This window comes from Miscanthus floridulus, chromosome 8, assembly GCF_019320115.1.
Source record: "Miscanthus floridulus cultivar M001 chromosome 8, ASM1932011v1, whole genome shotgun sequence".
NCBI classification, from domain to species: domain Eukaryota; kingdom Viridiplantae; phylum Streptophyta; class Magnoliopsida; order Poales; family Poaceae; genus Miscanthus; species Miscanthus floridulus.
Genome location: NC_089587.1, coordinates 224,178,648 through 224,201,733, shown reverse-complemented (window position 1 = coordinate 224,201,733; position 23,086 = coordinate 224,178,648). Strand labels below are relative to the sequence as shown.

Genomic DNA, 23,086 nt, shown 5'->3' with positions numbered 1-23,086 from the left:
CTCCTTCCCCGCCCACCTATCGGCTGTCGCTCGAGTTCTTGCTGCGCAAGCATCCCATCGGCGAATGCGACAGGCGCGCACGCACGCACGCGTCCCCTCCCCTCTTCTCCTCTCCCTCCCCATCTCCGGCCCCGCCGCCCCCTGCGTCCGGCGCGCGGCGACAGCGACGTCAATCAAGGAACAACAGTGCGCGCGTCTGATCTCTCTCCTCCCTCTCCGCCGTATATAGCTGTAGACCGATATGATGGAACCATGTAGCTCTCGCCGTCGACCCCGGCGGCGTCGTCTTCTCCCTTATTAGCTTCTCATCCTGCATCGTACGTACACATCGGTCGATCACTCGATCCGAGAGATCACACCGACGGCGTATGTCGGCCGATCGAGCTAGCTAGCGGGTAGCCATAGGTACCAAGCTATTGATCGCTAGCTTCACGCCGGGCCTCCTCTCTTCTCCGTCCTCAATCTCGGCCCCTGGCCCGGCCCGGCCCTGTAGTACTAGACCAGTACCAGTACCACTCTCGGATCTCCGTCGTCCGGCCCTTTGATGTTGCTTGCTTCCCTACACTTCTTGTTTATTTCTTTCTCTTCCTCTCTATATATCTAATAGCTAGCAACATATAATGATTAAATAGTCCCGGCACCAAGCTATATATACTCCCATCCTTCCTACCAGCCAGAGGCCACACAAACTCATCCGGCTACAGCAAGCAGCAACCATAGTAGTAGTAGATGTGTGCAGCGCAGCCAATTCTTTCTTACTCCTCATCTGTCCCCTCTCTCTTATCACTCTCCTCCTCTCTTCAGATCGACGTGCTGCAGCCTGCATATATAGGTTCATTTGTCTCATCCATATAGTTCGTCGTTCTTCCAGCTCCATACATAAAGATTACTGTGCAGACATAGTCAAGTTAGTTAGGAGGAGAACGAATTGAAGATATATATAGGTAGACAGGAAATTAATAAGCTAGGTAAGAGCAGGAGCTAGGTAGCTAGCTAGCCATGGGGCTGAGGGACATCGAGCTGACGCTGCCGCCGGGGTTCCGGTTCTACCCCAGCGACGAGGAGCTGGTGTGCCACTACCTGCACGGCAAGGTGGCCAACGAGCGGCTCGCCGGCGCCGGCGCAGCCATGGTGGAGGTGGATCTGCACACCCACGAGCCGTGGGAGCTCCCTGGTACGTACTTGGTAATTTATTGGTTAATTTAGTTAGTCCCTCTCTCCCTCTCCCTCTCTAGCAAGCAAGCTGCTGCTGCCTTCTGCTGGGTTGGCTAATTTTAACTCGATTCCGTGTCATGGAATGAGTAATTACTCACGCAACCTCGGTTTATTGGTTCAGACATATATATATATATGCATGTTTGTTTTGTTCTTGTTTGTTTATTAGTTATTGGAAGAAGATGCTGCTCATGCATGATCATATCAATTCTTCACGCATATTTATGATCGTCTCTGAGACAGACGTAGCAGTTAGCTTACGTTAATCTCATCCCAACAGTGTTTCTTACTTCTAATACAAGTCTTCATCCTAGCTAGTTTCAACTTCGATAATCTAGAGGGGGGCTAATAGCCTAATACGACTAATATTGGATTCAGTCATTGGATCCACGTGTTCAATTCGAGGGTAAATCAACAGGGAGTGCTAAAATTGTCATGTGTACGTGTGATTGTTTCTTAGCTTTGAGGAAAAGAGAAGCTAGGAAGAAACGGCTGCTGCTTCTAATCCCTACCAGCATTTTCCCCCTTTCCATATACTTCACCCCTCTCTAATTTGGTTTGCATCTCATCAAAATTACAAATTAATTTCCAGCCCCTCTTAAGCTAAGTTCACAACCGATAAATTGCTCTATATATTTGAATTTGAAGTTGTTTTTACTGATGAATCCATGCAATTATATTGCAGACGTTGCGAAGCTGAGCACGAACGAGTGGTACTTCTTCAGCTTCCGCGACCGCAAGTACGCGACGGGGCTGCGCACCAACCGCGCCACCAAATCCGGCTACTGGAAGGCCACCGGCAAGGACCGCGTCATCCACAACCCCAGGGGCGCCGTCGCCGGCCACCACCGCGCCATCGTCGGCATGCGCAAGACCCTCGTCTTCTACCGCGGCCGCGCCCCCAACGGCATCAAGACCAGCTGGGTGATGCATGAATTCCGGATGGAGAATCCCCACACCCCGCCCAAGGAGGACTGGGTTCTGTGCAGGGTTTTCTACAAGAAGAAGGCCGACGCCATGGACTACGCCATGGCCGACAGCGAGCAAGACGTCGGCATGCATATGCCTCGTGGCGGCGGCGGCGACGGTGCTGACCCGAGCAGCTACTCGCCTCCTCCGTTCCCCGCGCTCGGCAGCAGCCACTTCCACCACCATCTGACACCGCTGGCAGACCACCACGGCACGGCCGCTGGCAGCGGCTCCCTCAACGACTTCCCCGGCTTGGCGCTGCTGCAGCAGCACAACGGCATGTTCGACCCCCACGTCCTGCAGCCTCACCTTCACGACAGCGTCGTCCTTGCTGGGCCGGCTGCTGCCGCGGCGGCGCCGGGGTCAAGAGACGGCGGCGACCAGTGTGGCAGCGGCGTCCTCATGGACCTAGGACTCGACGAGCACTACACCTACAACAGCTACAACAGCCTGCTGCAGATGTGAAAGTATATGGATATATCAGTAGTGCTGCAAGCTACCTTGCGTTACGTTGCTAATGACCATGCAGCTTCGATCTCGTCATCTGATTTTATTATTCGTTCGTGATCTCTCTCTGCGCAGATCAATTCTGTTTGTGCTTGACTGCTTGTGCATGTGTGCTGCACTCGTACGTGTAGTTAATCTACATATCAGTAGTGCTGTCAATTTGTGTAGTGTTCGATTTAAATTTGCTGGATTGATCATTAGGATGTGGTTGAGGTGCTGTGACTAATGTACATCTATGTATTTGTGGATCAGTTTCTGTTGCTGGGGAGCTGAAAGTTTGGAACCTTTTTGTTGTTGTTTTTACATATCTCAGTATATACATGTTATTGTTACCTGTTGTAATCATATATATCATTCAGAATTAACACTGTATATACTACTTTCTCCATTATTACTAACTATAAGTCCTCTCCAAATTCTTGTCAATCAAACATGCATGTTTAGCTTTGACAATACAATCAAATATAAAAAGTTTGGTATATATGTAAAGATCGTTGTTACTACGAATATATAGATATATACAAAGGGCATGCAAGCGAAGGTTATTCTCTCCCCATGCCGATGTGTCCTGATAATAATTAATTAAACGACGACCTATATTTGTTTTCATAGGGGCATGCAGTATATAGTTACCATACATGTGATCAGCCACCTTGCATCTGTCATCTAGTAACAGTTTGAGACGACAGTGACAAGTGACGACGATGCCTAAAAAAAAGTAACTGTCTTGTAAGATACCAGCTAGTACACTTTTCTGTTTTGCACGCACGCGTCGTCCACGCGTGAATGAATGATTGATGTCACCATGCGTAAAAATCTAGCTGACAGAACAATGCAAATTAAAGCAGGATGGTTACGTACGTTAAAGTGTTAAACACGGTGATACGTACTCTTGCTATCTGCCAAAACCAGATTAGGGGCAGTAACTTGTTTAGTTGTTTTGCCGCAGTCGTTGCAGTCATATTTTTACACTAGCCACTGTTGCATAACTAATAATTGTCTCGGCCTTGAGAATGTGGTATATGACTATGTGTCCGGATACCTGATCACACAACATTCCTTCCACACACACAATAATGCTGACATGCATGTAAGTATGATGCTGCAAACATGAGTGCAGATACTTAATTATATATGACTAGGTCAAATAACCCATCATCCGATCCATAGCTAGCCACTACCCCAGCCATGTTTTTTTGTGACGGCCTGTTCCGTCAGGAGAAGTGTCAAAAACCATCAGGGATGATCATTCGTGACGGTTGCCGTCAGGGATAGACTGACAGGGAAAGCCACTTTCCCTGACGGAAAACCATCACGGAATGATTCCTGACGGTTGCTACGGTCAGGAGAGAGTTTCCCCATCGGTTTTTCCTTATCCGTCAAGAGAGAGTTTCCCCGTCAGTTACAACACCGTCAGGGAAGGTTCAAACTTTCCCTGTCAGTTACAACTCCGACATGAAAGGTTCAACCATTCTGTGTCAGTCAACAACCGTCAGGAAAACCTCATTTTTAATATCCATAAAAGCTCATTTAACTATTCAAAAAATTCATTAGCCGATCCTTCTAACTACACCAGCAAGCATTAAATGTTACACTCAATTGTCTGATACATGTAACTCAAATACTCAATTGTCTAATACATATCATCATTCAAATTGTTCATACATTAGATAGTTCAATGGTTAACAAATCTTTAGCCATTCTAAAGGCCTTGCAAAATAAAGTAAGCAAACCCAAGTTATAGTGATATAGTTCATGTAGCTAACATATAGGAAATAGAAGTTTAGTAATTGCTACTTCCTACAAGCCCTTTGACAGCAATACGCAACAGCTGCTACACATCCATTCATCTCCATATCCTTCAGTCAAAACAAGAAAAATAACAATTCATGATAAATCTGGTTAAATATGCAGTAAAATAATATAGCTGATTGGATGTCCAATGTCTTTGAATTAAAAGAGTGACCATAGAGAGCACTACAATATATTGGCAAAGCACTATGATGTTTTTACATATTCTTGTTGGCAGATATAGTTACTCCTTAATGTTCATAATGTACTTCACTTGTAAGTAATAGTCTTGGTTTTACAAAATTTGTTGTCCAGTGATTCAGTCAAAAGAGATCTAGATGGCATGTACATATAGCTAAATTCATCCACTATGTAGATTCTAAATAGAAAACAACAACAAAATAAACAATTATCTAACATTTGATCTGCAATGCAACTTGGTTCTACTGACTTTATTTTGACAAGTGATTCGGTCATCACAAGATATCTAGATGGCAGGTACATTCTAAATCCATGCTAAGAACTAAACATCGTGTTCTTCAGGTATAAGCAAACTTGGCACTAGTTGACAACTAGACTATATATGTTCACAGCTTGCACAGCACAAGAACAAATTATGCAAAAACTAGAATGTGAGATTTCAACAATGCTACTCCATCCAATGTATCGAGGAAACGTAAAATAGGCATATTAGGCAATGAGCATATTAGCATATCAGCTAAAAATCCAAACAACACTACCATTGTAATTCTGTAACTCAGATAGATTCAGACAATGACCTATACAAATATAGAAGAGGCAATGACTCGCATTTAGCAGTGCTAGTATAGCAGGCATTCAGGCAAGAGGCAATATTAGCATATTAGCAGTACAAAGGAGGCAAGCTAATACAAGATTCCCTTATATGCATATTAGTTGATGAATATTTTTTACCTAATATATCTGCAAAGTGTCTTTCCCACAGAAGCAGTTTTATCCTTTTTACCTGCATGCATGAAAAGGATTCCCTTATATGCATATGGTGAAAGAAAACATTAAAGTAGCATATGCCCCAAATGTACAACTCATGTCACAACAAACATAACCATAAGGCAAAAAGAATCCCAAGATATATGTTTAGATTTAATCCCCATGAGTATATAAGAAAACTGCTCATTGTAAATAACAGCTTGGCACTAGTTGTCTTCTAGTAGGTTCAGTGCCAAGAACACTGAGTTGGTAAAATCAGAGTTTTATAACTTGCAGATACAAGCAAGAAGAGCTAGGGATGGGAGGGTATAGGGTGATGCTCACCACCCTTGATGCACCACGCGCTATTAGTGAAGAACCCTGAAGCTGCCATGCTGCCTCAGCACATCTAGAGCTGCCAACCAACCTGCTACTGCACATCTGGACCCTGCAACCATAAGCAGGAAAGATACATCACTTGCATATGACATAAACAAATCAACACGCCACATGCCTCACATTTATAAAGCAAAAAAAATCAAGAGGAGCTTTCTGTACAAATAAGATTGTTGTCACACAACATTAGCACTGATACAAAACTTAAGTGGGAGCACTTACAACTATCCTTCACAAAGTTTAGTTTCACAAATCATAAGTCAGGATTAAAAGTGACTAATCTGAAATTATACATACTTGATGTTGGATTCAAGAAAAAATTACAAACAAATAAGCATCATTGCAGTAAAAAACTAAAGAAAACAACAATATTAAGATATAGCAGGTAGCAATGACAACTATCCGCAAGCATGTCAGGTGGTATGACTACTTGTACCTTGTGGTATGTCTGGCTATCTCATATAGTGCTATATCAAGCAAGTACATTTCATTTTATCATATTTATCTCCAAAAGGCTCCTAGTGCAGTTCTTTCAGTTTGCAATGATGCACTGAACCTGGGAAAAAAGGTTAACATTGAGCAGGGACATTGTATGCACATCATATTTGTATATAGAGAAATCAATCAGATTTGTATGCACATATTATAACTAAATGTTCATCCCTCCATTAATCAGTGAACCGCGAGCAGGCCTACTAAAAAACTAATATTTACATGCAGTGTCGTGTCAAACACTAAACCGGTCCTACTAAAATACTAAACTACTAAGTTCTATCTACTGTGTTGTAAAAAGAATGGAACTGATATTTTTCAGATGCAAATCAATGAACAATTTGTCATCAGAACTCTAATTGTAATGCATAGTTAATATGAGAAATCATTATTAAGCATTAATACTACTTCCCTGCTGCGTACAGCTAAAAAATTCAGAGAGGTAACTAACCAGATGCAGTGGACATAGAGTACAGCAAAAAAATCAGAGATAACTAACCGGCACAATGTTTAGGATTTGAGGATTGCATGATGGAAGCTTGCACTACTGTTATGGTGGATGGTCAAGAAATTATCCGTGACATACTTCCCCTCTCCCAACTAGTGTAAATTAAAGAATACAATTTGATTTAGACCAAAAATAAAAAAAATAAAATTTTCCCATGCATAAAAGAACAACTTTCGTCAGAGACCATCAATGTTGCGGATCCATCATCTTGCGTGCGCCGGCAGCAACCAATTTTGTGGTGGTCACACCAAAAGCCTAGGCAACAAACCCTACTGGCTGCAATTGATGCCAGCTGGGCTCCACAGTCCACATGTGTATAGTTCCATGCATTCGGAGAACCTGTTGTTTGTACATGCAGCGATGATCTAATTTCTCTGAATGAACAGTTGTCAGTCAACGCCCGAATCTAATTTGGGTTAAGCAGCAGTGAGTGGAACGAAGGGTCTTCTTGCACTGCCTCCTCCATTTTTGAGACATTGCCGGCTTCATTTTGAGACACTGCATTGCTCATAGCCGCTCGCTCGTTCGATCTGATCGGTGCTGCACCAATGGCCATTAATTGCTACTAGTATCGTATATCATCACTGTCAGGTAGAGACAGTCGATGCTTCAGCAATGGCCATTGAGTGACAGTGTATTATATATCGTCACTGTCAGGTAGTAGATGAGACCAAGATAGGACAGCTAGGTTTGGCTGGTTAACTCAGAGGGGAAAGAGAGAGATCAGATCATGCAGCCAGCCTGTTCGCTTGTTGGTTTCAGCCAGCTCAAACCAACCAGCCAACAGTGTTTTCTTCTTATAAAAAACCAGCACCAGCCAGCCCAAACCAGCACCAGCCCTGTGCGTACGCATCATGGTCGCATGCATGTCAGCAAGTGCATGTGCCTTGCTGCCGCCTGATCGATGCTGCTGCATGGCCATATACGCGATTACCAGTCGTCGGTTAGGCTGTGTTTAGTTGGGTGAAATTTGGAAATTTGGCTACTGTAGTATTTTCGTTTTTATTTGGCAATTAGTATTTAATTATGTACTAATTAGGTTCAAAACGTTCTTCTCGCGATTTCTAATCAAACTGTGCAATTAGTTTTTTTTCATCCACATTTAATGCTCCATGCATATATCGCAAGATTTGATGTGATAACTACTGTAGCATTTTTAGGAAAACTTTTTAGAACTAGACGTGGCCTTATGGGTTATGCTGAATCTGAATATGCCCAGGCCCCCCCACCCCCCACAAACACAAAGCTAGGGCCGCTAGGCCCTGCTCCGATCCCTTTTCCCTCGTCCTTGTTGCATACTTGCAATGCTCCTGTTCTCATCTGCCTTTTCCCCGCCCGGCCCCCAGCCCTACAGACCCTACGACACCGCAAGATCCATGACCACGCTTTTCTGATGAAACACTGACCTACCGATCCATGCATAGCTGCTAGGACTAGGAACTAGCACGATGAGTCGATGAGACCTTTAGTTCGTCGTCTACTGCCACGTCAATTAGCTTTGAAAATCTGAATCAAATTAATCAATGTTCAGTTCAGCAAAAAGGTTATTAGTTTTACCATGACATTATTCCTGCATTTACCCGAAGGAAAACAAGATCGGAATTGTTGCTATATTTCAAGTGTCTAAACTTTTAGGAATTTTCATGCAACAAACTTACACAATCAACTAGTACACTGAAAAGAACAACTCATAAGAGATAATTCATAAATTTTTTTGCTATAGCTAAACAATGACAAAATTATATGTTGTCTGACCAACAATAAAAGATGACACAATTACATTTTTTGACCGAAGTCCGCAGGGAAACCCCAACCTATTTTTTATGTTTTTTTTATTTCAGGTCTGTTTAAATTCGCTTCCACGGGGAGTCGAACACAGATTTGCTGGATGCTACTCAGGTGCTCTAACCATTAGGCTAGAGGCCCTTTCGCGACGACACAATTACATGTTGCCTTACAACAAAAATCAGGCACCTGAACTATACATAGAAGTGAAAAGGAAAAGGTCTTGCACTGTATGTACCAAAAAAAAATTGAAGTTACTGTTTCTAAAAAATTGGAAGTTAGTAAGCCAGCAGTAGCACTGCCGTGATCTTTTGCGTTGCTGTAGCTAGAGCCAGGACCATGGATGGCTGCTAGCTTGCCTTTTTTTTTCATCACGCGTTGCCCTCGTTCGCTCTCCCATTGATCAATCAGGACCGTACGTACACCTTTTTTTTTTTGCCTCACACTGCTTCTCATTTTAGTCCTATTATTAGGACCACTGTTATGCACATGTTGCAGTTCGGAAGATTATTTGTGAGTTCGTTTATTTAATTTTCTTCATATATTTATTATTAGACACTCAATTCCTATGGAATCTGGCTTATCATGCAGCTTTACGTTTGTTCGCCATCATAGAGACTGGTCCCTGACGTTGACTCCACTGTTGTTTCACTGATTGATTTTGGAGACTGATTGATCAAACATATTTAGGCCATCAGAGAGAACGACTATAATTCTGCTGTTAGACAGAAGCCTACATGCATACGTACACAACAGTTTCTTGTGTGCTGTTGTAATCTCTGAAGTCTTTGGAGATTGTGATGGAAGGATTATTGTTTTGAGTAAACATATATGTGGCCAACAAACCAGCATGATTATTCGCAAAAGTAAAAATAAACTACCTGGATATATATCCATTTTCTAATTAATTTGCTTTCATGACATGGAGTACAGTAATGCAAGTATATATGTAAGTTATTTTTATTTGTACTGCACACCTCATAAATATTATATGCCTGAAATTTAGGGTTTATATTTAGGAAGGCCCGCAGGGGAGTCCCCTGCATATTTCTTGCATTAAATAATAAATATAAAAAAGATTTTTTTTGAAAACGTGCTTGGCTCTTGCTTCATTAAGAGAGGTTAGAGTTGATACAGACACGGTTTTGCGGTGAACAACGGTGAGTTTGCCGAGGGCACCACACAGACACACACTTACACAGATCACCGGCTTGACGGTGAAGCTAAAACAACGTACTAAGTAAAGAAACAAATTTTGCGACGAGGGGAGAGCAAGCAAGCATGCAGACAGGATGACCCGCTAGTCAAGGCGCATGCGCCGCCGCCCGCGAGCACCAGTCATGGGGAAGAGCTCCTGCATTGCCTCGCGCTTGGACGACGACAACGGCTCTCGGAACGTCTCGTGGAACCGAGCGGCGATGGTCGCGTCAGGCGTCGCCGGTGCTGACCGCGGGGCGCTCGCCAATGGCTGCCATTTGCCGAGCAAGACTCACTTGGCCTGCTTCTCCAGGTTTGGGTCACGGAAGGCGGACATGGCAGCAAGTCTCTCACTGCGGCGCGGCACCAGGTTCTCAACCCGCGCACGCGAGACACGAAGGCGTGGCGGCGACTGGATCAGCGGCATCTCAAGCGGCATCTTTAGACCGGCGATGAAGTCCTCGACAGAAGGAGGAGAGTCCGTCCCGTGTACCGGCGTCAAAGGGCCGTCGTCGGTGGGCTGATCGGATAGCCCATCATGGGAGTCGTCGTCGGCCCCGACAAAGGGCTACTGAGGCTGCGCTTCGTGGGCTTGGCCGGTAGCTCCGACGGAAAGCATAAGCTCATGCTCGTCGGCCACCGACCCCGATGCCCAGGACGCCGGCGGAGGGCTTCTTTGCGGTGCCAAGTCCGGCTCCAAGACCTGTGGGCGGTGCTCCGTGGGCGCGGACCTTGGGTGGTGGCGAACAGTGGCCTCCAAGTTAGAGACACAAAGCAACGGATCCATCCAAGGGGATGGTGGTTGAGGCCGCGACAGAATTTGAATTTTGAGCTCTTGGGAGGCCTCAAGCGACGCGGGCTGTTGACGTTGCACACCTAGCAACATGAGGCACTGCCTGCGTGGCCCAGATGACGAGTGACCGAGACCCTGTTGGGCTGGGCAGAGAATCTCTCCCACAAGGACAGGTGGCGCATGCTGGAGCGTTGGGCCCCTCCCAGGCCCAAGCTGTGACTCCGGTGCGCCGTCGGCGTCCTAGCCGTCGCCGGCATCGTGAAGACGATGACGGCGCGGACGCGAACTAGGTCGACCATGGTTGCCATCGGGAACACGGCGACGGGGACCGCGCTTTGGAGGCTCCCGCCGCCTGTCCGAGGAAAGGCGTGGGGGCGAACGACCGTGCTTGCAGTTCCTGGCACGGTGCCCCGTGCTAAGGCAGAGAAGGCAGCAGGATGGGAAGACGCACCGGGTGGTACACAAAAGGCACGATCAAGCTAAGGCCCAAGAGACAAAATAAAATATGAAACTCCATAAAGCTCCTAGCATCCGCGCGACGAGAGCGCTTCAGCTACTGTACAGTTACTGTTTACGAATCGGACGCATCCACGTGCCTCGTGCGTGTGTCCGCCTCCTTTTCCTGTCTCCCAGTCCATTCAACGATCCGCGGGCGCCTCTAGCCAAAAAAAAAAAAACATCACGCCTCGACGCCTCCGCTTTGTCCCTCTTCCCCTCCCTCAGCACCCATCAAAAGAAAAACGCCTCACGCCTCGACGCCTCCGCTTTGTCCCCATCGGCCGCCGCGCTCCCGCATGCCGCCAGCTGCCTCTCTGTTGCCTTCCTTCCACAGATCCGCTTCACCTCCTCCCGTTCCCCCGCCGGGTGCCTGGCGGCCTTCTCGGAAGGAGGAGGGATCGGCTGAGGGAGGCAGAGGTGATGGGGGGCGACGTGGCGGCCGGTGCCGGCTCTCGCGCCGCGTAGGCCGCGCCTGCTACGGAGGCCGTCGTCGTCCCGTCGCCGCTATTTCAAGACGCGGTCGCTCGCCTCGGCCTCGGCCTCGGCCCCGGCCCCAGGATCTCGTGGCGGCGTGGCCGGTCGCCTCCCACGCCTCGGTCTCAGCCTCGCCTGCTGTGACTCCGCCGCAGCCCGTCTCCCGGGCGCTCCCAGCTCCCGGAGTCTCGCCTCCATACGCGCATGGCACAGCCATACACCGGTGGCCACGGCGTCGTGGTCTTATGTTCTTCGGTTGGGTGTGCGAGCCGTGCCCGTGGCCGTACACGTGCGCACAGCGGATCGGCAGCGCGAGCAGCGCCCGGGTGTGCGTGCCGGCCCAGCGAGCGGCGCACGACGGATAGGCTCCAGTGCGCGTATACGCCACCGACGCTGTAGACTACACCATGACGTGACCTGGGCTCATCCGCGATGATGAAACTGGAGGCGGGTACAGTGGTGAGTGTTTTTTCTCTCTCCTCTCTTGTGGTTGTTTGCTTTTGCTCATAGCTGAAGGCATGTACATGTACTACTGGGATTATGATTCTGGAACACTAATTTGATAATTGATCACAATTTGTACAAGTCAGCATTTGATACAAGGAAGTGAGCATTTTGATTTATGGTTGGCATGATTTAGATAACAATTACAGCAATTTCTTCTGGTTTTTAGTTTTTTTAGTTTCGTTACAATCATATATGCTTTACTATGCTGAATTGATCTATTATGAAATTCCCGCTCCTCTTTTTCCAATGCGTTTCAATTCTGCTTTAGTAGCAATTGTTTAAACTAGATTCAAAGCTGCAAAACATTTTTGTTGCCATGGTGTATAGGAAGTAAATAGAATATGACACTTTTATCTAATGCATACTTCAGTTTGGTTGTTATGGATTTAATCTTAAATGAGCAGTAAAGGTTTGCAGTGTGAACATCATACCTGAATTTCTCATGCTGTTAGTTACGACTTCACAATTTTCTCTATCTATTACATATGCACAGACCTTTCACGCTCATTGGTTCCTTTCAGGGCCATGCTATAAATTTTTCTACATTTTATTTGTATTTAATGCAAGGCATGATGTTTTCTTTTGTGATCTTTAGTATTCAAAACCATTAAATCTAGCTTGATTATAAGCTTTCTCAATGTGATGAGTCATGACTGATATAAAGTGTCATATATTATGCATGTGTTGGTCACCAGGTTTGCCATATGCTATGCTGAACCTGTATTTTCTTGGCCATTCATAATGATCAGCAACAGCTAGCAATGGCCTGCACCGTACCTGACATTTGCATAAATTATTTTATATGATTTGTTATGTCAAACCTAAAAAATGTGTTTCTTTCTTTAACTGAGATAGTTTGTTTCTTATGCCAAGATCCTATCACAACTGCCACAGCCGCAGACCAGCCAATGCTCCCGCAGCTCGCTTCACTACATCACCTGTAATCGGGACTCCCAGATCTGGTCAGTACACCAATTGCATCTCTTTCTTTGAGCGACCAATCAATATGCTTCTTAGACCTTTTAAATTCTGGGGTTGGGACAACCTAATGTGGTTAGGTGAGCAGATTGCAGGTTATTTCATATAATTCTTCCGTTCATCGCCTTGAATCATGCCTGATCTAGCCATTTGCCTGATTTGGCCAATACAAATAGATTTGATACCGCTCATGCTGCTTCATGGTATGCACGGAACTGAACCATGTACAAAATTCATCATATCCATTTTTTTCACCGGTCTTCGGACTTGCAGGGGGTGCAATCGAGCGGGGATTAGGTCCAATAAAATTGATGCCTTCTGTTTCACGTCACTCCTGCCTTGGCCTGCTTTGTGCTTCAGTCCATATATCATTGTTTTCAGTGTACCTGTCCTAAAATGATCTGGCAAATCCCTGTCTACATAAGAATGCAGTTCGCAGATTGAAGGTACGCCAATAGAGACCGGCTGTTTTGCTTGGGGTATATGTTTGTGGTGCTAATTCTTCTCTAACATTTTTTTTGAAGCGTACAAGTTAAGGAACGATCTTACAACTGGGAGGTACACATTTTGCAAACTGATCAAACCGCAGTATATATATATATATATATATATTTTTTTTTTAAAAACTCACAAGATCTTAAGTGAGTTAGATGAGTAGAAAATGGGACAGAAACTGAAAGTGAATTTAACTGGGATATAATTTTCCTTCTGTAATTTCTGTTGTTATATGTTTTTTTTTTTTTGCCTACAATATGAACCCCCATATGAAATGCATACAATATGTGAAAATATGAACAGATACATTGATTTATTCATCTTTGCTGAAAAGTGTCATGTGAGGTTCTAACATGAATCCATTGTCCTGCACTCCTGCTACTCATCATAGGCTGAAATAACTAACTACTGACAAAGTTCTCTTAAGATATTTTTTTTGTTTAGGCAATAAATATACTCGGTACAGAATAAGCAGATAGTTAATCTCCTCCAATAGGTGATACATTCATTTATTCTTATTTGCTAAAATGTTTCATGTAACAGTTTTTAGCCCTATTGATATTGATAGTTGCTCTGCTCTTATCATGAACCCTACAGGTACCGAAATTATTGTCAAAGATCTTGAGCTGCTCATCTGAACTCTGTATGACCATGAATGTTTGGTTGTTTAAAAAATCTGCATGTTCTCAAGTGTACCTGAATTTGCCGATGGAAAAAAAGAATGTTGCAGAGAGAACATTGGGACAACAACAAAGAAATGCAATAGTTTCTGCACTAGCTAACTAATTAATTCTAACATGAGGTTCCAATAAGCAGCATGAGCAGTTGTACTTTTGTATACGTGTTTGGATTGTTTGTGTGACAATAATATGATGCTACCTCATTTACAACTATTTTCCCTTCCTCTAAGAGCCTGTACATTTGTGTGGCAATATCTGACTTATAACTAATGCAATTTTTTTTGTATCAATAACTAATGTAATTTTGAGTTAATATAAAACAGCACTTCACTCTGTTGTTCATATGTAAGTTAATAAAATACTATAGCCAACATTTTACTATATCTAAACCGCATAGGCCACCAGCTCACCCTATACAGGCGCGGCGAAGCGCGCCTACCTGCCTAGTACATTAGAAGCGATCTACCCAATTAGCTTAGAGGTTTTAATGTACACTTTTCTTTGCCTTAACCAAGGAAAGTTCTCGCAAGATTTCAAGGTAGCAATCGACAAAGTGCCATTGTCAAAGGAAGATTTCAGTAGATAGGGGAATAATATCAACATCAATGGTAGTGACTGGTTAGGGTTTAGGTCGATGGAATCATGGAGGCAGACGGTGGAGAATGACGGTTCAGTGCGGTGGAGGATTACAGGGATTTGGAAAATGGAGTGTAGTACGGTGGGATGGTTGGCAAGAGTAGACCCGACTTGGGAAATTCGAAGCTAGCTAGAGGAGGACAGAAGGTAGGGGCGAGCAGAGCAGCCGAGCACGCCTGAAGACGAGCGAGACCAAGAGCAAGTTGTGCCTCTGGCAGAAGGGTTGAAGACTCCAGATCATATGGCTCTCGATTGTCACCTAAAAAGGGAGAAACAAAAACATGGGCTTGTAGCCATAGCACATCCTTAGTTTGTGTTATATATATATATATAGTTCTATATATAGGGAGAGGCTATTCAGCAGCCGGCTATAAAATAAGTTATTCTGTAGCCACCTCTATTTACCATAATTTTATATACTAATTTACCATAATGTCAATACATATTTACGATAGTTGGGTTACTATAACACATGGGAATATTTACTAACGTTATAGTAAACCACTTAGTAAGGAGTTACTATAATCTCGTAAATTAACATAGTAATTATCATAACTTAAAGTGGCTACAGAATAAGTTATTCTATGACCAGCTACAGAACAGTAGTTCTATATATATATATATATATATATATATATATATATATATATATATATATATATATATATATATATAGCTATAATACACCTGGGTACATCCTGTATATAGAATGCACCCAGGCCGGCGGCCGCACCAACTTAGAGCAACCAGCGCGCCCAAGCGAACATGCAGTGCATGCTCCCCTAAGTTAAGTTGTATCTTCCACCTACCACGTAAAGCCACCTAGCATACATATCCCACTAGACTGCATACATGCATGCATGGAATTTTTTGTTGGTTCGAATCTTTGAAACAAATTTTCTCCTAAACCGTAACCCCGATTGACAAACCGTTTGTTGCATCCGACTCAAAAAAAATATTCTAAGCAAAACTAGATCCAATATGGATATATTTTTTTATCCTTTAAGCGAGTTGCAACTAGTTATAACTTTGTGTATTATATACATCTGGTCACTATAATCACGTCAAGTTGCAATTCTGAGTTGCAACATATCTGAGTAGCAACTATGTTGCAATTGAGTAGTAACTAGTTGCAATCAGTAGTAATTGGTTTGCAATCGGGTAGTAACTTGTTGCAACCAGTAGTAATTGTGTAGTAACGAGTTGCAACCAGTACTAACTGGGGTTGCAGCTGGACAGATGCATCTACCAACTAGGTTGCAAGTGAGTACTTGATAGCTGCAATTGAGAACTAACTGGTTACATTTCTATTCAGTAGGAGTTGCAAGCAAACCTGGTTACAATCAGAGTAATAACTGGGTTGCAACTAAGTAGTGAATACTTACAACCAGAAGTAACAAGGTTACTGTCGACGAAATATGGTCGGCAGTCCACCGAGGGGGGTGCCCGTGGTGGTAGATTATCGGTAGACGGTGCGTGTAATCAGGAACCAGATGGTTACAGAGGCACAAGACACAAGATTTATACAGGTTCAGCCGCCGTGTTGGCATAATACCTACGTCATGTGTCTCATTATTCTGTATTGATTGAAGTGATCCATTGTAGATGTCTTCTGAGGGGGACCCCTGCCTCTCCTTATATAGTCTGGAGGAGGAGGGTTACAAGTAAAGTATCCTATTTGGTACTATTACAATATCTAGTACAACTTGTAATCTTGCCGTGCACGTCTCGATCTTATGGATCGGGCCACCTCTGATGGTGCGGCCCATGTCTTGTCTTGAGGATACCGGAGGCCATACCCCCACAGTTACACTAGATTATAATTAGTTGCAACCAGTGCTAAATACGCTACAACCAAGTTGCAATTGTGTTGTAGAAGTGCTTGCAACTCATAGTACAACATATTGCAATTACGTATTTGAAAAAAAAAACTTCATCAAATACAGCCTTCATGGATCTCGTTTTGTTAAGCATATTTTTTTCAACAACCTACTTCAAACATATCTAAAATCGGATCTGTGGTTTAGAAGATATCGTATTTTTTCGTTTGGAATCAACAAAAGATTCCCTGCATGTGGGTGGGTTAAGCTATTAGGTGGCATCACGTAGTTGGTTGTCTCCATTTAGTTTTGCATGCAGGAGCGTGGACTTACCTCGCGCTCGCCGCTCACCGCGCTCCGCGCGTCTCGCGTGTCGGGTGCACTCGCTTCACAGAATGCACCCAGGTGCATTTTAGCATCGTCCTATATATATATATATACAGAGAGAGAGAGAGAGAGCATATTCCGTAGCCAGCTACAAAATAAGTTAGTCTGTAGTCACCTTCATTTACGATAATTTTATATACTAATTTATGATAATGTCAATACATATTTACGATAGTTGGGTTACTATAACACGTGGGGATATTTACCATAACGTTATAGTAAACCACTTAATAACGAGTTACTATAATCTCGTAAATTAACATAGTAATTATCGTAACTCAAAGTGGCTACAGAATAAGTTATTTTATAGCCAGCTACAGAGATGGCTACAGAATAACTTATTTTATAGCTCCCTACTGAATATACTCTCTCTCTCTCTCTCTCTCTCTCTCTCTATATATATATATATATATATATATATATATAGGGAGAGGCTATTCAGCAGCCGGCTACAAAATAAGTTATTCTGTAGCCACCTCTATTTACCATAATTTTATATACTAATTTACCATAATGTCAATACATATTTACGATAGTTGGGTTACTATAACACATGTGAATATTTACCATAACGTTATAGTAAACCACTTAGTAAGGAGTTACTATAATCTCGTAAATTAACATAATAATTATCGTAACTCAAAGTGGCTACAGAATAAGTTATTCTATGGCCAGCTACAGAACAGTAGTTCTATATATATATATTGTTGCAACATGCACTAAAGTACGGTGCTAAATATGCTCTCTTCTGTATTTGTTCCATTTGTGTTCTTATAAGTGTGTTTGTAAACAAAAATAATGTTGACAAATGATAATTAATATTAGAATATACAGAGAGAAGTGCATAGAGCCCATTAAGTTAAAACCCTTTTAGTTATTAGTTATTTGCACCTGACATATAGGTGGTATATATACAATATATGTTGTCCATAAACCTACACAAGTCAAAAGCTCTTCCACGAGAATGTACTCACGTCGTACATGCCCACTTTTATTGAATTGCCTTGATAATTATTTACCACCTAACTCAATCCAGGAGATATGGTAAAGTATAGTGCTTAGCAATGGCCCAACAATTAACTAATTATATATAGCGACAACATGATTTTTCTAGCTTTCCTAGCTCAGCTCATTCCTAGCCAGCGAAATGAATGAATGGTAATCCAGCTTACAATATATATACATAACGTGTTCTGGGCTACTCAAGTACTCCCTTCGTCCCTAGATAAATCAATTCTTAGAATCCGTGCCAATTAATAAACTTTATAGAAAAAGAGTAACAATTTCTGTGACACAAAATGAGCATCTTATGAAATTATATTCTACGATAAATCTAATGATACTAATTTGATACCACAAATATTAGCGTTTTTTTTTTCTAGAAATTCGGTTAAAGTTTAAAGAGTTTGACTTAAGACAACTCTAGTAATCTATTTATTTAGGAACAGAGGGAGTAGTATACTAGGAGTACTATACAGAGCAAGTGTGTCTTTTTTAATGGTTGGAGATTAATCAGGTAAACGACAGGGTTGTCCCGAAGCAACTAACCTGGATACGATTGGACGATACTGCAATGCAATTAGGGCCTGTTTCGTCTAGTAGCTACTAAATTTAGTAGTTTTTAGTTATTTTAGTAACTTTTTAACCAAACGCTATGACTAAAAGGGCTTTAGTCCTCTCTAGTAACTCTGGAGTTACTAAAAATGACTAAACCGTTTAGAGTAGCTCGAACCAAACACCCCATTAATCTTGTGACGATCGAACCTACCAACATTTTTCCAAACGCCCGTGCGGCATGTCATCTTTATATTTACATACAAAAACGCCGACAGAATGTCAGATGACGTCATCGTGCATGCACCCTAGCTATTTCCTACCGTTTGCTTATTCATTCGCCTGGCACTGCTGACACTATTTGCCCCGGCCGTTTGGTTTAGGGCACATTAATTCAATATTAATCTGTGCGTGTCTATTGTATATGACTATATATGCTAGTGGGCTACAGAGGATTATGTTTTCTATGAGCTGCTTCCATATCGAAGGTTTTACTTCTTGTCGTGTCTATCCATCTCTCGAACTTTACTACTTTTGTAATGAAATGAGTTCAATTTGAGTAGTTACGTTGCACATTGTTTTTAATTTTGCTCGTTTTTTTTATCTATTGTTTCTCTGCTATGGCTTTCATCAGACTGTGCAATGGCGGCAAGTCAGTGAAGTTGTTTAGGCATGCATTATCCTGCTGTTGCTTACCAGAGATGGACGGATGCACAGTACCTGCAGGGCTACTTTTGGCAGCCATAGGGTAATTAACCCACGGAAGTAATCGGAGGGGAGGGATTTTTTTGGACAGCCGAATCCCCGTCCAACCACAGGGGAGATATCCACGCATGGAGAATTTCCATTATGTTGTTTGGAAGCGAAGGGCAGGTGGCCTCGGAGGAGTCGAGGGCTTGAGGCGAGGCGGAGGGGCGACGACGGAGAAGTCGAGTCGAGTCGAGGGAAATGGACAGGAATGATGCCCCGTGTTAGGAGGCGCAGGATTCCCCGTGAAAACCCGGCTCCCGCGGGGCCGAGATACCCGTGTCAAGAGCTTCCAAATTGACCCGAGCCGCGGCGCGTAGAAAATCGCCGTGTGGGTTTCCAGCCCTGGGAAAACGGCGGGATCCCGACGGGGAAAGCTGCTGCCAAAGTAGCCCGAAATGGGCAGTTTTTCATATACAGGTAGTACCGTAGCAAACGCTGAGGTGTACTGTTGCCAACATGTAGGTACGTGCACCTGTTCGATTGGCTGGTTCGTATCGTTGCTGGTTCGTGAAGAAGTACTCCTGGCTGATTTGTGTAAGAGAAAAAGACTTCCGGCTGAAAATTTAGGATCGTTTACGACGAGCCATAGCCAAACGAACAGCCTATGCGTGTGCATGTTTCTATGTTCACTACGTAGTGACAGCCACGCACAGAGAAATGCACGCCCCCCATGAACATATCTGGCGACTGACTGACCGATGAGATTGTGATTTAATTATGAGTGACACACACGTACGTACGTGCCTTGATTGCGTGGACACCGTGCATAGAGAGAGAAATGCATGCATCGATCTTATTAGTTCGCCTACCTTGCACGTAAGAATCTTTGAACGAGATCTCGATCGATCACTGCCCTATAATCGGGCTAGTAGAGTTTTTTTTACCAGGCAGAGCACGACACGAGAACACACACGTACGGTCTAGACGTCTAGTGACAGAGAGAGACATGAGATGAGACTACGATGCATGAGAGCTAGCGCTGGCTGGCTGGCTGGCTTAGATTATTGACTCCTCGATCCAGTAGCAAAGCCAGCTCCGGAACCGACCGAATATTACATTACAACAGCAACACGTTCCGCGGAAAACCGTGCTGATGCTTCACATCGCATCACATCTATCTCGGAAGATCCGGCCGGTTTGTATCGGATGGACAGGTCGCTTCAGGACGTGCAGGAGCCCCTTTGGGTTTCTCTTTCTCTGCCGCCGCGCGCATGCACGGTGGCGTGGCGGGGGAGCTCCGGCGTCTTTGACTGGCCGGCCCCGGGCCCCGGGACCCCGGCCACACGTACGTACTCGCGCGCGCGCATGCACAGCACACCACAGTGGCTTGTAGTAAAGCGCACCGCCCTTTTGGGTTTTTTGGCCCTGCATGGTGCATGCGCTACCTGCCTTTTGGACCGGCGCACCGCCACGGCCAAAGGCGCGTGGTCACCCAGCAAATAAACGTAACACTGATGCTTCAAGGTACACACTGTTGGCCCTCCCTGTCCCTGCGGCAGCCTAGTACTGTTCTGCCTTTTCACCTTGGCTTGACCACCGTCCTCCCCCGGCCTAGTAAAGCTGCCAGTTTGACCGGCGCGCCGCCATTGTTAGTACGTCATCAAAAGCCGCTATCAATAATTAGCCTGCTCGCTTAGTCGTATTTGGCTTATAAGCCATGGCTTATCAGCTAATAAACAGTATTTTTTTCTCACACTAAACCAGCCAACCGTACTTTTCATAGCTTATAAGCCAAACTATCCAAACAAACAGCGCGAATTTTTGGTCTGTGATCGATCGAAGGCAGCCGGCGTAAATTCCACCTAGCCCTCCTGTGTGTCGCTGTACAATGTCCTTTGTCTTTTTACCTCTCTCCTCTTGGATTATCTCTACTCCTTCCTCTCTCTCTCTCCGCCGTGGGTCCCCGGCTAGGATCTAGGATGGATAACGAACCACTTACAATTTTTTTTCGAGTTTTCTTAAAAATTGACATAATCATATTTATTATTGTTTCCTGAATTGTTTAAAACTTAACTTTAAGCTGAGCTTAATTAACGAGCATAGCCAAAGCCAAAGCCAAAGCCAAAAGTCAAGTGAAATCATTTTTTTTATTTTTTTTAAAAGAGTTTAGTCAGAACATTTTTGAAACGAGCCTCCAAGCCAGCTCAACCAGCTTTTTATTTAGCACTCCATCTTTGGCACTTGGCACCAGCACCTTTCCCTTCCCTTCCCTTCCCAGTCAAATACGCACGTAGGCAGAGACTAGAGCACTAGACCCGAGCATTTTTTAGGCCGGACAAAAAACCTCAATTTATTTTGGATCAAAAATTTATTAGCGTCCCATGGGTAACTTGTTTTCAGGATGGAACGTCCGCAAATTTTTAATATAAAAATATTAAATTAATACATGGGCTAGGCTTGGCCTAAGAAGTTTTTTGGGCTCGCGCATTGCTAGTTCAGGCCCTATCTAGTAAGGTGTGCATTTTTTCTCGAATTACGTAAAAGGTTTGCACGTCTTTGTATTAAGATAGAGGGAAAATTTAATACAACATGTCTTAACGACGCCTTAGGTGGTTAAGAGATGTACATGAACGCTTGGACCCTACCTAGTGTAAGGTGTGCATTGCGGGGTTGGACCTAAAATACATGGGCTAGACAGAGAGGTTAGGATAAGGAGACAGAGGCATCGCTGGATCGACGGGCGAGCCGACTGCAGATTAGATCCATGACTAGTGTAGATGAGTCCAAGGCAGAACATTACAATCAACGATGCATGCGTGGGCTTGTCCGGTCCATTTTCTTTATTTTATACATACTCTAGAGAGCCACTCCGGCTCTCCATCTTTCGCCAACGAGAAATCTATGATAGAGGGATGACAATATTTAGAAATCTAATTAAAAGAAGTTATTGGTGAATTTGTTTTCTTGAAGTCTCTAATCCTATCAGTTAACAAGGATATAAAGAGACTCTCGAAGTTGTTTTGATGGTTGGTTCTGTGATAGCTAATTTTAACTCTACTTTTAGCTTATCCATGTGGATCTTCAAATGGCTGAAAAACAGCTGCTAATTTGTTAGTCCATGGGATCAAACATAACCGTACGCGCAAATGCTTTAGCTAGTACTAGTACATGTAACGCAACAATCAGCACGACTAAGCTCGAAGGAGGCAGACATATATAACTAGCAGGAACCCCAGAGCGTTGCCGCGGGCACAACAGAGGAAGATAAAAAAAATTGCTAGTTATATGGTAGAACTGTAAATTGCATCACGTATCAACAATCTGATTCAAATATGGTAGTGTCCAATCAACAGATATAATATAGCAGCAAGATTGGCCACTGGGACCTGAGACCAATAAGTTGGGAACATTAAAGTTATTTCTGAAACCTGACATTATAGAGGCAAAGTAATTTCAAAGCACACATATGTATTGGATCGGGAAAAGACATTAAACTATCATACTGTTCAAGTAATGTCATGATATTAACCCCAAAGGTTGCTCTATGCCATCTGCTCGATATTTGGATCGTGTAGGATTTATATCTGTATATAAGAAAAAGATGGTAAAGACCTTAGCGCTTTTATTTGTGAATCCTGATGAAGGGGCAGTACATGTTCGATCCAACACCACTAATCCTGTGTCACTCATCTTTTGCCGTCAATCCACCGTGCTGAAACAATTTAAACATAGAATTAGACAATTTAATTCCATTTGAAAGTTAGAA

The 23,086-nt window shown here is 43.6% G+C and overlaps 1 protein-coding gene across 1 annotated transcript; it reads left to right on the top strand.

Moving 5' to 3' along the window:
* Positions 1 to 553: 553 nt before the first annotated feature.
* Positions 554 to 3,069, top strand: LOC136475151 (NAC domain-containing protein 92-like). Its single transcript, XM_066472706.1, has 2 exons — positions 554 to 1,174; positions 1,901 to 3,069. Exons 1-2 carry the CDS (start codon positions 1,000 to 1,002, stop codon positions 2,647 to 2,649), a joined length of 924 nt encoding a protein of 307 aa, XP_066328803.1. The 5' UTR covers positions 554 to 999; the 3' UTR covers positions 2,650 to 3,069.
* Positions 3,070 to 23,086: the final 20,017 nt, after the last annotated feature.

Coding starts and splice junctions, on each gene's coding strand:
- LOC136475151 (XM_066472706.1), top strand. CDS start 1,000: ATGGGGCTGAGGGACATCGAGCTGACGCTGCCGCCGGGGTTCCGGTTC. Junction 1,175..1,900: donor CGAGCCGTGGGAGCTCCCTG/GTACGTACTTGG, acceptor ATTATATTGCAG/ACGTTGCGAAGCTGAGCACG.